This window comes from Candoia aspera, chromosome 14, assembly GCF_035149785.1.
Source record: "Candoia aspera isolate rCanAsp1 chromosome 14, rCanAsp1.hap2, whole genome shotgun sequence".
In the NCBI taxonomy this organism is placed as follows: Eukaryota; Metazoa; Chordata; class Lepidosauria; order Squamata; family Boidae; genus Candoia; species Candoia aspera.
This window is the reverse complement of record NC_086166.1, coordinates 18,268,505-18,285,810: the sequence shown is the minus strand read 5'-3', so window position 1 is coordinate 18,285,810 and position 17,306 is coordinate 18,268,505. Positions and strand designations below refer to the sequence as shown.

General features: G+C 54.2%; 1 protein-coding gene across 1 annotated transcript in view; it reads left to right on the top strand.

Annotated features, from left to right (window-relative positions):
- Positions 1–2,542: 2,542 nt before the first annotated feature.
- The window catches only part of CASKIN1 (CASK interacting protein 1), an 87,343-nt gene continuing 72,579 nt past the window's right edge, over positions 2,543–17,306 (top strand). The window contains exon 1 of the mRNA XM_063314861.1: positions 2,543–2,818. Coding sequence (XP_063170931.1) covers positions 2,725–2,818 — 94 coding nt within the window. The 5' untranslated portion in view covers positions 2,543–2,724. The remainder of the gene's footprint in view (positions 2,819–17,306) is intronic.

Sequence of the window (17,306 nt, the reverse complement as noted above, 5' to 3'; positions counted from 1 at the left end):
ACACACTGAGACAGAGGCTTGTACACCCTAAAGATCCAACACCGAAACATAAGAGGAGCAACGTAGTTTATGCAGTCCAGGGCAGTGAGGGGTGTTCTGAGCTCTGCATGGGGAAACCAAACAGCCTTTGCACAAGAGGATGGCCCACACAGCAGGACCAGAACCAGCGGTTTACCTTCATCTAAAAGAAAAAGGACACTCATTTGAGGACAACCATGTTCACCTTTTGGACAGAGCAGAGAGGTGGTTTGAGAGAGGGGTTCAGGAATCCATCCATGCCAAAGTGGAAAATCCTTCCCTCAACAGAGGCGGCGGCCTCAGACACAACCTGTCCCCCATTTTTCATGCTGCTCTTTCATCAGTCCCCAGGAAGATCAAGACCACCAGGAAGGCCACTCTTAACGGTCCACCTGGGGATGAACAAAGGATCTAGGAGTAAGGCATCCCAAAGGCCATCCACACCTCCATGGCACAATTAACAGCCATTCAGGTGCAGGGACAGCGCAGCCACCCTGGAAGACATATACGGGGTCCCCTCGCCAACCTTTGCCCAGACTGAAGAAGCTGCTTGGACAAGCAGCGAAATGTTTCAACCAAAAAAAAAGAAAGAAATCCAGTTGCCATGACTTAACCTACAGACAGTCTGAGCAACATTGCACTGGTTCTTGGAAAAAGAAACCTTTTATTTCCAGACAGGACTTAGCCACTGCCAGCTGCCACAGCTTCACAATAATCCTTCCTCCCCCCCTCCCCCGAAGTGAGGTTAGCCCCCTCCCTCCTGGACTTCAGAACAAAACTGAAGACCTGGTTTTGCCACCATGCTTGGAGCAGGGAGAGGAAGAGCCATTCTTGGGCTGGCTGGTTCTCTAGTCCCGCCTGGGACCGGCCTTACCGGCTTATGGGCTGTATTAGATCTGCCGTTACTTGGATTTGACTATATTTTATATATTTATTGATTATTGGTATTATTTATGATTTTTATTGAATTTTAAATTGTTTTATTGTGAACTGCCCGGGGTCCCTCCTTGTGGGGGAGAGGGGCGGTGATAAAAATATGATAAATAAAATAAAATAAAATAAAATAAAGTCTCGGCCCAATTTTGAGTCCTCCGTCTGTTTTTCTGGAACACTCAGCCCCCTGCCTTGGAAAGGGGGGGACCACAAGGCCACCTTGTCTCTTGGAGGGGAGGGTGGGGAGACCAACAGCAAAAGGCCCTGCATGCACACACTCACCAGTCCTCAAAGACAGCCAAAGGCTGGATTCACCCAGCACACTAAACCATGGCTTGTTTTAAACAAGGTTTGCTGAAAAAGCCACAATTGGCTAGATACACACACCCTGTTCAGCGCGTGCAAAATGTAATGGCACCAAATGAAAGTCAATCCACTCGAGAGTTTTCCACGTTGTGGAAACCCACCAGGGAGCTCGCTCAGCGAGGTGGGGCCGGGAATATCCAAGGGGCAGGGGTGGGCCCGGGTTCAGGTCTCCACTGGACGAGTTTGGACTAGCCACAGCCCGTCAGGGGCCAGGATCTCTGTGGGAGGAACGAAGCTGCGGGGGAACGAAGGCCGATTTCGGCGGAGGAAATTGGGGACGGCAAGGGGGCACATCAGGGGCTCCACTGCACTCCATTACCCCGCTTGGCTGCGCGAGGCTCGTCCCGTCTCTCTCCGGAACCATCCTGGTTGCAGGCATCGCCTTCCCGTGGAAATGACCCCGCGGCTCCCGCCCGCCCGCCCTTCGGAGCGCCTCGCTCCCATTCAGCGGGCCGAGCAGTGCCGGGCGCCCTCCCCGACGTCCTCGCTCGGCTCTCCGTTCCTCCCGCGCGCTCGGAGGCTTCGCGGCTGCTTCGGGCACCAGGCGGTTCCCCACTCCGTCCCTCGGTTTGGATCCCGCGGAAGGAGGGGGCAAGCGTCCCGCAAGACCTTCTGCACATGTTCGGGGGCCTCGGTTCGCAGCAGAGACGCCGTCTCCAAAACGACTCGGGCGCCGTTCAACGCCCAGCAGCTCCGCCACCGGCTCGGAGCGTCCCGGCTACCTTGGCCGGGCCGGCGGCGAGGCGCGCCGAGCCCTCTGCACGTCCGTAGAGGCGCTCTCGCCCCGGCTCGGCGCGGGCTCCCCGATGACCAGGCGCGGCCCTTCCGGGGTGGGGGCTCAGCCGGCGCCCCCCGCCCGAGCCAGGCGAGGCGGGAGCCGCCTTCTTCCCGAGCGACGCCCCGGCAGGGCAGCGGCGGCGGTGGCGGCGCGGGAGAGGCGAGCGAGGCGCAGCTCCTGCAGCTCCGGCGCGCCCCGGCCATGGAGGGCTCGTCGCTGGCTCGGGCGAGGGTCGTGGCGGCGGCGGCGGCCGCGGCGAGGAGCCGGCCCGGCCCGAGGCGGCAGGAGTAACGGCGCCGCCGCCGCAGAAGAGGCGGTGGCGGTGGCGTGGCGGCGGCTGTGCTGAGCGAGCCCCCGCCGGAGCCCGGCAGCCGAGTTGTCCCCGCCCGCCGGCAAGGCGCTGCGCCCCGGCCGCGCGTCTCCATTGCGCGTCGCGACCGCGGCAGCCGCTGCAGCAAAGGAGCCGCCGCCGCCGCCCCGTCCCGTCCCGCCCCGACCCCGGCCACCCCCGGAGCCCCGACCCCCCCGGCTGGGGCGCGGCCGGGGATGAGCCGCCCCTGAGGACCCCGCCCGGGCCAGCCCGAGCTGCCCAGCCCAGCCCAGCCCGGCCGCCGCCGCCGCTGCTCGCCATGGGCAAGGACCAGGAGCTGATGCAGGCGGTGAAGGCGGAGGACGTCGGCGCGGTGCAGAAGCTGCTGCAGAGGCCCAAGCCGGGCAAAGCCAGTGAGTGCGCGGCGGCGGGAGGCCGGGAGGCCGGGCCGGCCGGGCCGCGGGATGCATTTCGGGCAGCGGATGGTGCCAGGCCGGGCGCCGGCTCTCCTGCGCGGGCGGCGGGGGGAAGCCCCGCCGGACAGGAGCCTCTCTCCCAAGGAGGGCGGGTCCGCCTCGTCCCGCCTGCGAGCCCCGGGGTGGTCTGGTGCGGGGGGTCCCGCGCGCCCCCGGTCCAGCCCCGTCGCCAGCGGTGGCTGGACGTCCGGCGCCCCTGCCCGGCGACCCCCCCTGTCCTTGGCTGCCTGCCCTCCTGCAGACACCTCCGGCTGGGGTCTGGCCGGAACATGCCCGGGGCGGCGTCCCCCCCACCCCCACCCTCACCCTCACCCCGCGTGGCACTTGGTGCTGCAGGCCCAGGAAGCGGCTGCGGGCGCGGAGGAAAACGAAATGCAGCGTTGCTCCTGCTTTATGCCTCTGGCCGGCAGGCTGGCATCAGGGCTGGGAGTGGAAAGGGACCTCCGGAACAGGTGGATGCCCCCATCCCTTCAAATGGGGAGGGGGGTAAACCCCAGGAGCTGCCCAGGTTGTGCTGCTGTTGGCCTTCAGCAAGGAGGGAGATTGGCTTGAGGCTGGAGGCCTGGGGTGGCAGAGCAGCAGTGGGGGGGGGGGCATAACGGCTGGATGCCAAGGCTGGATGCAGCACGGAGCACCCAGCCCTGGCTCCAGCTCTGCTTGCAGCTCTGCTTGCAGCTGGGACAGAGCCAGCTCTCTGCTGTGCTCCCCCTTCTGTGCACTGAATGTGTGAGACCACTTGGCCAGGCAAGAGAGCCCTGGCACAGGGTGTGGGCATCCTTCCCAGGATGGCCTGTGATCTGGCTGCCTTTCTGGCCTGGCGGATGCCGCCGCCGCCGCCTCCTCCTCGGGCCGTCACTCTGCCAGGCCTCTCATTGCAGTCCTCGCTGCTGCGGCTGTGGCAGAGCTTGACCACCGTTGGCTCTTTTGGAGAGGGGACCCTGGCTTTGCCCAGAGGCTGCTGCTTCGTTGCCAGCCCTCCTCCAGGCAAGCGGGAGTACTGCAGGCCCCACTGTCAGGATCAGCCTCTCCGGCCGGGGCTCCCTCCGCGTGTGTGAGCGTGGGTGCCCAGAACCCCCAGCTAGGGAATTCTGGGGAGGGGCTACTGTCTGGGGCGATGGGAGCCATGGCCAGGGTACCCAGAGGCTGCTGCTGGCACCGGCCTGTTTGAACACCGGTGCCAAGTTCCAGTTGGCTGCCGAGCCTTTGGAGTGGCTGCATTTCTAATCCCTGGCTGTCAGTGATACAGACCCATTGGCTGCCTTTGGGTTCTGGGGAAGAGGAATTTGGGAGCCTGGGGATTTAGGCCCTGGGGATTTAAAGCTTAGTTGTGGACTTCTCCGCCTTGCCCGAGACAAAAATTGGGGATTGGCCTCCAACAGAAGGTGGCCAATTTTAAACCCCAGGAGTGTCCTAAGGAAGGGGAGAGGCCTCCTGGGCCAGTTCAAAGGGCAGTGCCCATCAGGGAGCCTTTCTGCCAGCTAGGTAGGCGCCCTAGGAGCTAAACCGAGAGAGAGCCTCTGAGACGCTTGGCAGCCCTGGGGGGTGTGGTGGCCAGGTGCCCATTGATGCCAGGACATGGAGTTTCTTTCTTCACCCAGCAGAGGGAAGGACCTCTTGGGCTGATGCCCAACAGTTGCCTCTGAGCGTCTCTGTGCCGCAAGGGGCTCGTGGGCCTCTCTGCACTCTGACTGCCCTGGGCTCCTCGCCTTCTTTCTTGCAGCGGCCACTCCCATTTCTTCTACTCTTTTCCTGTAAGTCCACCCTGCCCCGGTGGCACCCTGGCTGTGGGGGGAGCGCGTGGGTCTGTGTTTGGGGGTGAGTGGGAAGGGGCAGGAGCTCTGGACCACCAGCCAACCATTTTGGGAGTAGATGCCTGAGTGCCGCCGTCCTTGGCAGGCTGAACTGCTGCATCTTTAATGAGAGCTGTGTGATTGTGGGTCATGTAGTGCTCACTTTGGACACCCCCCACCCCCGATACGCAAGAGGAGTGTTGCCTTTGGATGCTGATCTGTGGAGGGCTTTCAGAAGCCCCCTCATCACCACTCTGCCTGCTGAACTCGAGGCAGGGAGACCCCCAGAAACCGCTGGGGGAAGACTGGGCCTAGCCTGGCTTGAGGGCATTGGATCCATTCAAACCCAGAACCTGTGAATCCGCCAGGACGCACATTGGGTTTGATGGTGCTCCCGTTGAGCACGGGCTGAAGGGCAGACCTAGGTGCGCCCCCGTTTCATGCGTGCAGGGCTGCTAGATGGAGCCATGTTGGGAGCCATAGCTGCAGCGTGGGGGAGCAGTGAATTGCCCCTGTGGGAGATGGCTGCACCCACTGGGCTCCCCAGCAGCAGGATCAGGCCTGCTTCCCCCTTGGATGGGAGACTTCCAGGGAGTCCCAGGGCTGCGGGCTTGATTGGGAAGCGGGAGCTTTTGGAAGAGGCAGTGCTGTTCACAGGAGCATCCACAAAGGCCCCGGGTGCTGAGCTTGGCCTCAGAGCATCCTTGACTTTGTGGCTTCCCAGGCACCAGAGCACCCCAGACCTTCCTCCTCACGCCCCCAGACTCTGAACATGTTGCCCAGCAGGAAAGTGGGCGGAGTGAGGAAGGAGAGCGGAAGCTGCTGATGAGTTCAGGGGCTGGAGAGAAGAGCGGCCGAGGCCTCTGAGACATAGCCAAGGCCTTGCTTGGCTGGTGGGTCAACCGTGTCCCCTGCCGTCCATGTCCACAAAAGAGGATTTGTTCTGTGCTGGACCTGGGGCTGAAAAGGAGGCTGACTCCTTCTGCAAAAAAGAATTTCTGAGTGATGCCGTGGATGTCCTGTCACAGTGCCAGGAGGATGTGGGGGCCTGGATGGGGCGCAGTGGGCTTTGACTCAACCCAAGCAAGACTGAGTGGCTTTGGGTATGTGGGCCTTACGGTGAAAAGGTTTTTCCATTGTTGGTCCTGGATGGGGTGGCACTGCCCCAGATGGACCCAGTGCACAATCTGGGGGTCCTCATAGACTCACAGCTCCTGCTGGAAGAGCAGGTGGCAGCCATAGCTAGGAGGGCCTTTGCACACCTTTCGGTTGTGTGCCAGTTGCACTCATTCCTGGACTGGGAGGCTTTGCTCACAGTCACTCATGCCCTCATGACCTCCCGTCTGGATTACTGCAACGTGCTCTACATGGGGCTGCCCTTGAAGAGCATTCGGAAGCTTCAGCTGGTGCAGAATGTGGCTGCCTGGGTAGTAAGTGGAGTTGGATATTCAACGCACGTAACACCACTGCTACGTGAGCTGCACTGGTTGCCGGTGTGCTTCCGGGTGCAATTCAAGGCGCTGGTTGTCACCTTTAAAGCCCTCCATGGCTTGGGACCCGGTCTGGTTGGCTGGGCATGGTATGGGTCCCGTCAGCCAAGGAATGTCAGTTGGCAGGGACTAGAAGGCATGCCTTCTGTGCCATAGTGGAACATCCTCCCTTCAGAGATCAGGATGTCTTTGACCCTGCTGGCCTTCCTCAAGGCCACAAAGGCCTGGCTTTGTGCCCGGGCCTGGGGCTGCGAGTGCGTGAATGGTCCCGTTTCTTGGTTATATTAACATCCATGCATTACTTACTTGGAGGCGATGTATATTTATTTTGTGTTTTAATTGTTTTAATTGAAATTGTTTTAATTGTTTTATTGTTTTTATGGTTGTAAGCTGCTCAGAGTCACTTGCTGAGATGGGCGGCTATAGAAATTGAATAACTAAACAAACAAATAAACAAATAAAATTTCCCTAAAAATATGGTGTGAACAGGAATCTGCTGGTGGGTTCTTGCTGTGGATTCTCTTCTCGGTCAGCAGATACAGAGGAGGGAAGAAACTTTACGGCCACCTTTCCCAGCCCGATGCCTTTGCGTCTATTAGATGACAACTCCCCATCCTTCCAGCCGGGCACGATAGAATTTGTAGCTCAGGACATCTAGCTGTGAAGGCTGGGAGGCCACCTTCCCCACTGTTAGGCCCCACCATCGATCCTCATCACTGGCCAGCACAAAGGGGGCTCAGAGAGGCCCAGGGGCTGAAGCCAAGCTGTGTGTTTCGGGGGGGGGGCAGGGGGTCTTTGCAGGGAAGCCTGTGCTGGATTAGGGAGACTGGCAAACTGGGGCCAGCCGCCGCCAGCCACAAGGGACATTGCTGGCCTTGGGCACTCATTTGGCCCTGCCTGAGAGATCAAGCCACAGGCTCTCAGGAGGCTCAGCCCCAGAGCCGGGCTGTGTTCCCAGGGGACATTGCTTGCCGCCGCCACCAGATCGGTCTGATTTGAAAAATGTGACTTGTGTGAAATTTGACTGGAAGATAGTCCTCATAATTTGCAGTGCCAAGCTGGATACACTAAGAAATGCTTTGAAAATTCGGATCATCTTTGGAGAAGTGTTTTCTTAAAAATCAAACTCAGCTCCCTTTTTTTTTTTGTTATTGAAGATCTTGCTAATCCGTTTATTTGCTGGTGATGCGACTCACCTAGCTTGCCAGGCTGATGGTAATTCTGGCAAAGAAATGTTTGGAGAGGTTAGACGCCACAATGTGAACAGCCAAAGCCTTGATCAAACATTGTGTTCAAGGGAACAAATGTGTTGATGTGAGCGCACATTCCTCCTGCCCATCTCTTCCCCACAGAATTAGGCATTTCCGGGTTTGGGGGATCCCTGTCATTGTGAGGCAGCACTTTCCAGCGGGCGGAATCACTGATGGAACCTCAGCATTCCCAAACGCCTCTGTCCTTGGGGGTCTTCAGGAGGGGCCCTTTGTTGAGAGGGGGGCAGGCACTTCTAGCCAGAAGCCCTTGTGGGGGGCAGAGAGGAAGTAGGCGGTCCACAGTCTCCCGGCGGAAAGGCCACCACTCAGCTCATGGACGTCAGGGCTTCAGGGGCATCCTCTTGTTTCCAAAGACACCAAAGCACCAAGGCCATCCTCGTAGCAGAACGCAAAGGGCAAAGCTTAGAAGGGGCATTTTGGCTTTCTGATGTGTGGCCCGGGGGAGATCCATGTTCAGACCTCCACTCAGGGAAGGAGCTTGCTGGATGAGTTTGGGGCAGCCACTCTTTCATAGCCCAGCCTACCTCACAGGGTTGTTGTAGGGTAGCATAAGGAGAAACCCGCAGGCATGTTTCTCAGAGTGAGGATCCTGTATGCCATATTCTCAGGATATACTGCAAAGGGGATGGATGAGGGGAAGAACTTCCTCTCAGGCTCCTCCTGATCTTCCTCAGAACCACCTCCACTTCTCCTTCTGAGATTAGACAGCAATTGCAGGAACACGGCCTTCTTAGCTGTGGTCCCCACTTAAAGGCTTTCCCGCTCCCCAGCCAGTGCAACCAGTCCTTTTACTGGCTCTTGTCTATTGCTAACTGCTTAGCTAGTTGGCAGCACCCAGCCATCCTTCACTGATCTGGAACAAACTAAGCCAGGTTGGATTTTGTTGTATTTGGATGGGAGACCACCAGGAGATCCCAGGACTGTGGTCGAGACTGAGAAGTTAAAGAAAAATTCTGAGAAAGAAGGGCATGACAGCACCCTCCCTGCTGTTCCAAGATGCTAACATGGCTTCTCTGTGAAGGCACTAGGAGTCAAGCTTGACTCGAAGAAGACTTTATTTTCCATTGTTAGCTGCTTTGAAACAGCTGTGAAACTTAGGTGGAAAAGTGAGATTTAGACCAAAAAGTAATATGATGGAGGTGCAGCTCACGGCCTGTTGGAACTTGCATTTCTATTCCGTCTGCATCCTTGAAGGCCGATCACTGGCTGCTTAGTCGATTGTGCAGCTCTTGGTGACTCTCGCTGAATGCGGAAAACTTTAAAATGTGTTTGCAATTTTTAGAGCCTTTCACTGTTTGCTGTGTTATGTTGTTGATTATTCTTTCCCTACTGGGGCTGTTTTAATTTCTTTCTGATTTTAAATTGCTTAATTACGTTTACGCATTCAAGGGGTTTAAACTTTATTATGTGGACTGCTTCGAGAGTGTCTGCTATTGGGCAATATAAAGCTGCAATAAAGAAATAAGTAATGCTGAAAAGAACTCCACGTAAGACTCACCTGCAGAATCTCCACTCCTGTAGAACTTTTGATCTGGGAGGGTTGACTGTCCAGACACTAGCAAGCTTCTGATTCCTGGGGAGTTTGTCATTAACCTGCCTTTCTGTCCAGCCGGGGCCCCCCAGAGCTACACCCACGGCTCCTACATTCCAGCCCTGCAACAGTCCTGTGAGGTGGGTTAGCGAAGACAGAGGTGGGCAACTTTGGCCGGCTGGAGGGATGTTAGGGGCACCCTCCAAAAAGGGGGGGGATCTGGGCCTGTTTGGGGAGGGGGATTCAGGCATTTTTAACGGATGACCTGGGGGCTTTGATTGTAGGAGGACAGCCTGTTGATCAGTGGTGGCCCCAAATCAGGAGGGGTTTGCGAGCCCCTTTTCAGATGCAGAAACAAAAGCTTTCATGAGCGTAATCAGATTTGTGAGTCTGAAAAGGGCTCCCACCCTCCTCCTGATTTATGTGGGCCTTAAGGACCTGCCTGCCATGGCACCGATTTTGTCCCCTAGAACCTTCCCACACAGACCTCCAATGCAGCAAGAATTCACATGTTTGGGTCTGCCCAATCCAGGAGCTGCAAGAGGGGCAACCCGTGAGCCCCAGGCCTTTGCAGCCTAAGTCTGCGGAGAGTCTGCGGGCATCTATCTGAAAACTCAAGGTGGCATGCCATGCATGTAAAAAAGGAGTGGGGTTCCAGTTACAGGGCCACAGCTACCACTCGGCTCCTCCCCCCGGGGACCCCGGCCCTGAGTTAAGCGGTTGGCCCATGTCTTCTTGGGAGCTTCAGTGGAGAATTCTGGGAACTGCCATCCAACATCTGGAGGGCACCGTCTTCGGGAAAGCCACCCTACACCTGCATTGCTCTTCCTCGCTTACCTGCAGGAGGCCTCAGATTTCTTTGCCTGCCCACATATTTCAGCATCCATACACACAGAACAGATGGCTTTGATCTCTGAGGTTCTGGACAACTCATGCCAGAATGGGTCCGTGTCTCCGCCAGAAGGAACTGACTCGGTTTGAACTTGCCTTGGCCAAAATGAAACCTCCACTGACTGTACTGATCTGTGGTGCAGCCATTCACACCTGCGCTTGAAACCCTGGGTGGTGGTGACCTGCAAGATGCGCAGTGCATGTGAACGGATGTGCTGGAGTTCCTGGCTAGAGCATGGCATAGCCTCTGGTTTCAGCTTCAGTAAGCTCATTATGGCCTCCAGTTAGAGCACTCTGGGCACTTTTTGGGTGGCCACGGGTGGGTGGGGGAACTGGAGACTGCAAAGTTGGTGGGGCTGTTTTCAGAGATATCCTGCTTCCGTGAGAGTGATCACTCTGCTTAGGGCCTGGGTGCAATTTTGCTTCCCAGCTCAGAAGGGCAGGGCACGGGGTTGTCTGCTGCCAACCACCATAGTTGGAGGAGCCCAGCCTGGGCATGGCTGGTTGCCCAGTCCAGGTTCAAAGCTTTGACGAGGTCCCAGGGGAAGCCTTGTTCCTCTGCTGGAGTCGCAGCCGGGGCCTGGGTGGGCTTTTCCCTGCCTCGCCCCCTTTGGCAGAGCTTCCTCCCAGGCGCCCGGGTGGTGGGCCCTTTGCTCTGTTCCAGCAGCCCGCGTGGCTTCCATATGGAGGTGGCGGGACCTCGCGCTCGCTCATTGACTTGCTCCTTGATTCTTGCTCCTTAATTATCTCAAAGCTCCCCACAATCTGCTTAAAGCTTTCCAAAGCTGCTTAGCCGTGTGAGCTGCTGTAGGAGCTGCCCTGAGCTTTGCAGGTTCTCCTTCCATCGTGCTGGAATGTAAAGCTCCCTCTAAAATGTTCTTTTAAAAAGCTAAAGAAAGACCCTTGAAGAGAGATGCTTTGATCTGGCCAATTCTAGGCAGGGAAGAAGGGTGAGAAAGCAGCCCCAGCTTGCTGCCAGTCCCTCGGACAACCCCACCCCCCCGGGACCCAAGCAAAACACCTTGCCTGCCACCCAGCTTTGCCTGCCTCCCTCGGAACCGACTGTGGGAAGAGGGCCTGGGTGGGCAGAGAGCATCCTAGACAAGAGCTGGCCCATCGCTGCTGCTGCTATTCAAGGCCTGGGGCTTCTCCATTCCCATGGGTGACAACTAGTGTGACGTTGGGTGGAAATATGGCCAGCCAAGTTCATCTTTCACTTCATGCAGATGGAGAGTCCAGGTCCAGTACAGTAGTAAAGAAAAGGAATTGCCACATGCTTAGAGGCAATCTTGGGCAGTTTGCCTTGTTAAGCAAACGCTGCTCTTTCCGTGTGATGCTGGGATACTGCAGAGTATTTTGTGTACTCTGGAAATTTTGTTGACCTTGCTGACTGGACAGGAATAGCTGGGCCAGATGTGATGTTTATAAAAAGCTGCATGAGTGTGCCCTCATTCAGGGTCAAGGGAGATGAGTTGGCCCTTTGGTGGTTGGAGCCCTGATGTTCTCCAGATGTGCTGGACTACCGCGCCCATCCCCGGTAGCCAGCTGCCTTTCCTTCTTATTGCCTGTAGGTGATGGTACTTCTGAAGGCGGGGAGGGGGGGACAAAAAGGACATCAGATCAGAGACCCTCATGGCATGATCGGGCAACATGGTTTGGAAGTCTTGGGTAGAGGCTGATTAGACATATTTTTGAAGAGTAACCAGATTGGGAAATAACCAGACATGATGGGTTTGCACTTGCATTTTAATGAGGGCTCCTTTGCTGCATCATGGGTTTTGAAGTCTCTGCATTTCAGGCTTCGACCAGCTGTTCTGGACACCTGCGTTGCCAGGCTGACAACTCTGTCGTTTGCATAATAATTTCTTGACGTCTTGTTTTACGTGCATCTTTCCAGCTGAGGGGATGTGTGTAGCCCCAGAGGGGAGGGAGATGCAACTGCATAACCACAGTAGTATTTGTAGGGGTATGCTTCTTTGCAAGCAGGATCAGTTGTTCTTTCTCCTCCTTCCCTGTTCAAATGCGTTTTGTCAGCTAAGCTGAATGATGCAGATGCTTCTCGTTCTGCACATTTTCAGCTCCTGGGCTGTTGAGCTCCTGGCCGTTTTTCAAGGCAGTGCAGAGCTGTGGGTTCTCGCTCTGCCCATCTGCAGAGCTGCCCTTCCCCAGGGGAGGAGGGGGTTGCAGGGAGCCTCTTCTGGCTACGATGACCTTCCATGTAGACCCAGCCCAGCCTTTTTTCCCTCTTCAGACTTAGCCATAAGAACTGCTTTGCTGGGACATCTGTAAGACCAGTGTGTCTCAACCTTGGCAACTTTAAGATGTGTGGGCTTCAACATGCTGGCTGGGGAATTCTGGGAGTTGAAGTCCAGACATCTTCAAGTTGCCAGGGTCGAGAAATACTGTGTTAGACTGTGCTAGGAAGTCTTTATGCAGGACATAAAAAGCAGCTGTTCTCTCATGCTTTCTGTTGATACCTGATGTTCACAGGTGTACTGTCTTGGAATGGAGAAGTTCCACTAGGTGTGACAGCTAATTTATTTGTTTGTTTGTTTGTTTGTTTATTTATGAAATTTGTCACTGCCCATCTCCTCCCACCAGAGGGACTCTGGGCGGTTACAACAAAATAATTACAAAGACAATAAATATATAAAAATGCACTATAAAAATTACATATCACTAATAAATATAAATAAAAGTAGTCCAGATGGCTGTGATCTCATTCAGTCTTTGCGTGGAAGGGGCACTTCAAGGTACCAGCCAGCCCCAAGTATGGCGATTCTCCTCCCTGTCCTAAGCCCGGTGGCAGAGCCAGGTCTTCAAATTCCTCCGGAAGGCTAGGAGCGATGGGGATAATCTCACCTCCGGGGGCAAGATGTTCCAGAGGGCGGGCGCTACTGCCGAGAAGGCCCGCCTCCTGGACCCTGCCAGACGGAATTCTCTTACCGACGGGGTCTGCAGCAGGCCCTCTCTGCATGACTGGGTGGGACGGGTTGATGTAATGGGGAAGAGGCGGTCCCTCAGGCAACCCAGTCCCATGCCATGTAGGGTTTAAAGGTGATAACCAACACCTTGAATTGGACCCGGAAGCAGACTGGCACCCAAGGTGACTTGCACAGCAAAGGTGTTATGGGCGCCCTTCTAGGGGCGCCAAAAATAGCCCGCGCAGCTGCATTCTGGACCAGCTGAAGCTTCCAGATACTCTTCAAGGGCAGCGCAATGTAGAGTGCATTGCAGTAGTCTATATGGGAGATGACCAGGGTGTGAGTGACCATGCAAAGGGCCTCCTGGTCCAGGAAAGGGCGTAACTGGCGCACAACACGAACTTGCGCAAAGGCCCTCCTGGCCACGGCTGCCACCTGCTCTTCGAGCAGGAGCTGTGAGTCTAGGAGGACCCCCAGATTTTACACAGGGTCTGTCTGGGGCAGTGCAACCCCATCCAGAACCAAAGAAGAGCCCCTAACCCACAGCCACTCCGTCTTACCAGGGTTCAGCTGATAGGCTACTTACTCGTTTAAAGAAGACTTAGGCAGTACATAATACGAATTTGCCTCCTGATTCACCATGGATAAAAATCATAACCATTTTGAAGCCAAAAGCATTTTTTTCTACCACATACGCCACACGTGTCACAAAGCCTTCACTGAAGGGTGGCAGTCCTTCTGTGTAGCACAGAAGGGAGAGTGACTATCTTGTGTTTTCTGTTACATGTTTGTGTTGAAAATACTACATTTTAGGGAAAACATCTGCTACCAGACTGAAACATCTTTCTAGCTGATGAAGAATTCCTGAATCGTTTAAACAGAAACCAGCTCAGGGATTCAAAACTGGCAGTCTGCTGATGGATTGTACCTAATTCTTTTTTCAAAAGCTATCCAAGTCAGTTCACCATAATCACATCATGCATCTGTGAGTTTCCCAATCTAGCTTTGAAACCCATGTTTTGTTCCTCCACTACCTTACTTTTGATTCTGAGTTTGAATGTGAAGAGGTTATGCAGTTTCTTCTTCTGTTGCAAAAATGGGAGTTAGGTTTTACTATCTGGTTGGGAATGATTTGAATGTAGGGAAACACCATAAAAGCACCCATAAATCCTGTGTGCATAGCCACTGGTTGCAAAGACGGACCTGGGATTCAGGAGGATTCAATTATCTGAGGCACTTCTGCTGACCCTTTAATAAAATTTATCATCTTGCACAATCTCAAAACTTAGTAAATTAAAAACATAGCAGAATCGTACTTAAAAATAGCAATATCAATGGGCTGTGTCAAAACCAAGGCCTCTCCTCTGGAGCTGTCTTAAATCAAAGAAGAGCCAGATAAATATTTAGCATTTTGACTTGAGCCAGAAACAGACAAAGCACTTCCTTCAGTGGGAGATCCTCCTAAAATCCCAAGCTGCAGTATGATGTCTGGTGGACTGACCTTTGGCTAAGAGGTTGCAAACATGGACAGCTGCTCCAACCCAAGGGATTCCCTCTCAGCAGACAAGGACCGTCCAGCGGATGACCCTGGGAACCATTCTGCTGTCATCGTTGGGTGTCCTAGATCCAGAGGAAGAGATGGGAAAGAGCAATTTCATGTAGCACGAAACGAGATACAGGTATCCGATATCCTTCTTGGAACTTTGCAAGCACCAGTGGTGCTTCCTAATAAGAACATGGAACCATCTGCTCCACTTAGTGGAGCTGGCAGAGAGAATGGCATCAGGAGAGCAAATTCATTCAAAAGTTGACTCAAGATGCAACTGCCGTGACAAAGGGATGTTCCATGCTGGAGAACTGGAGAGGGATAAAAAATGATGTTGGTGCCCTGAGAAGAGCTGATGCCAAGTTGAGTGGCTTGATCACTGCTCAAGCTCCCCCCTACCCCCAAGGCTGTTGTTGAATTGAAGCTGGGAGCTAGAGTGGTATTCCAGCCCAGGATTTCATACTTTAATACCACCCAAGTCTGTGTTAGTGCACAAAATTGTACCCTTGCATTCTCAGTAATTAAATCCAGAGCAACTGCTGCCTTCTTTTGATGTTGTGCTTGCAAAGTTGAAAGCACAGTGCGAGAAGGGGCAACTGGGGCCAGAAGATGCTGCTCTCAGTGATGGCCATTGCCCTGGGTGACTTTTAGAGGGGGAGGGGGAGGGGGAGGAGGACAGGCCAGTGTTACCTGGACTATCAGAGAAGGTACCCTCCATTCCAGCTGCTGAAGGCAAGGGAGGAAAGAGTCACCGTCCTCCCTGTGGATTGCCCAGAGGCATCTGCTTGGCCTTTGGGGAATCATGGAAGGTGAAGATGGAAAGGGATCTTTGAGGTCATCCCAGCCGTAACTTCTGACCAGTGCAGGAATTTTCCTCTGTAGTAACTATTTTCTTGGTGATGGGTATTTGCAGCTTGATCATTGCTGCTTGGGAATTCTGGGAGCTACAGTCCTAACACATCTTGGCAGTGGGAAGGCTTGGCCGCTGTAAAGAGCAGGGCAGGGTACAGCTGCTTTCGTGCGTTGGAACACCTGCCTGCACACATTGCATGCTTGTTGTTTATTCGTTCAGTCGCTTTCGACTCTTCGTGACTTCATGGACCAGCCCACGCCACAGCTTCCTTTGTATGCTTACAGAAAACCATTCTGGGGGCTGCCTGTTGCACCCACTTGCAAATTCCTGCTCCCAGGGTTCCCATTGTGTTGGACTACAAGTCCCATCCGCCCCGTCTATGCTAGCTGGGCAATGACCGAAATTGAAGTGGAGTGGGTGGGGTGAAGTTTCCAAAGTCTGGAAAATAGCCTGTCCCTTTCTTTCCAGTTCTGATTCATTCTAGAGTTTGCTCCTAAGAGGGAGACTGGCCTTTGGGATGCCAGATCATCTTGTTGCTGAGAACATTCAGCAAAATGCTTTATAAATCCAAAGGAGAGGTCTGAAAAGTTTGGCCCCATCCATTCTGGGGACCCTCCACCCATCACTGAGCAAATTTGGGAATCTTGTAGTAATTGCACCCTCCTCCGTAGCTCGCCTTTCCCAGCGTGATTCCTTTTTCTTCCATGTTGACGGGCACGTTGTGATGGAAAGGAGGACATGGCTTTTAGCTGTTTTCCACATTTGATTCCTCGGTGTGTCACTGTAGAGTGCAGATGCGGCCTTGTTTTTTTTAATGAAAGAAAACCTGGGTCCTCTGGAGGTACAAAATCTCTTGCCTGTTTTGGAGGCAATTTTTCTGATTGGCATAGGACCACTGAGGATGTTTGCAGAGTGGCTGGTCTGCTCTCGCTCCTACAAGTTTGTGTTTCTCTGAGTGGCTGCAGACGCAGAGAAGGACTGGCTTCTGTGTGCACACTGGCAAAGCGAATAGAGCTGTTCATGCCCACGGATGGATGTATCCGCCAGTTTCGTTCTGCTATATTTCTATTTTTTAAGCTCCATTCATCTAATTTTCTGCATCTGTTGGAGAAGTCTTAAGAGCAAGTTTGCATGTGTGTTCTGCATGCTCTTTTGCACATGTATTTTTGCATTAGTGGACTATATGACCAATTCAGGGAAGGGAAAAATTAGAAGTACAGCCTTGTTTCCTTTCATATTTTGATTTGAAAGTGTCGCACTTGACTTTGCATTAAAATACAAGCGGAAAAAGTTTCTTCCTCGCCCTCAGCCAAGTCTCATTTCCTACATCCTCAGATACAATTGATTGGCACGTTCAGGACATTCAGGTTATTATGCCCATAAAACCAAATTACATAAGTGCATGTATGAAGGGAACCCAGTTGCAGTAGCAAGCAGGAAATACTCACACACTGGGAGGAATAGCAGGTAATTGTTGCCATGACTTCAGGCTTTTTTTTGCTGTGGTAGCAGGAGACCTCAGGGAGCTGCAGTCTGGCAAGGCAGAAGAAACACCCATTGTTCCTGGCAGAGGGTAGGATCTGCGGGCTGATCTTCTGGGCAGAATCTCCGTCTGTCTGGGAGTGAGCGTGGACCAGCTTTCCTGGCCAGGGCCCTCCAGATGTGTTGCACATTGGCTGGGAGTTTGGAGAGCTGCAATCCAGCGTTTCTGGAGGGTGCCAGATTGGGAAATCGCTGGCAGGGTGCGGGCTGACTCAGTCGTAAAAGAGTCAGGCTGGCGTGAGGACCAGTCCTCTGCTACAGATCGGAACCAGAAGGAGGAGCAGGATCCAGGTTGAAGCTCAATCAAGCACAGAAACCGGGTGGGTGTGCAAAACATGCATCCTCAGATCAGCGGAAGAGCTGGTGGTTGTGTTTGCACACGTGCTAACCTTGGCTTGTTTTAAACTTGCTAGGATGTCTTTGAAGGCGATGAATATGCCAGCCCTTGTGCAAACCTGATCTGTTTGTTAGTTTATGGTCCAGTGTGTTGGGCAAATGCCGCCAATGGGTAAATTCAGTAAACTTGAGTGAAGCAAGTTGGGTGGCCCAGCCACTGACTGACATGGGGCCAATGGCTGTCTTTCCCC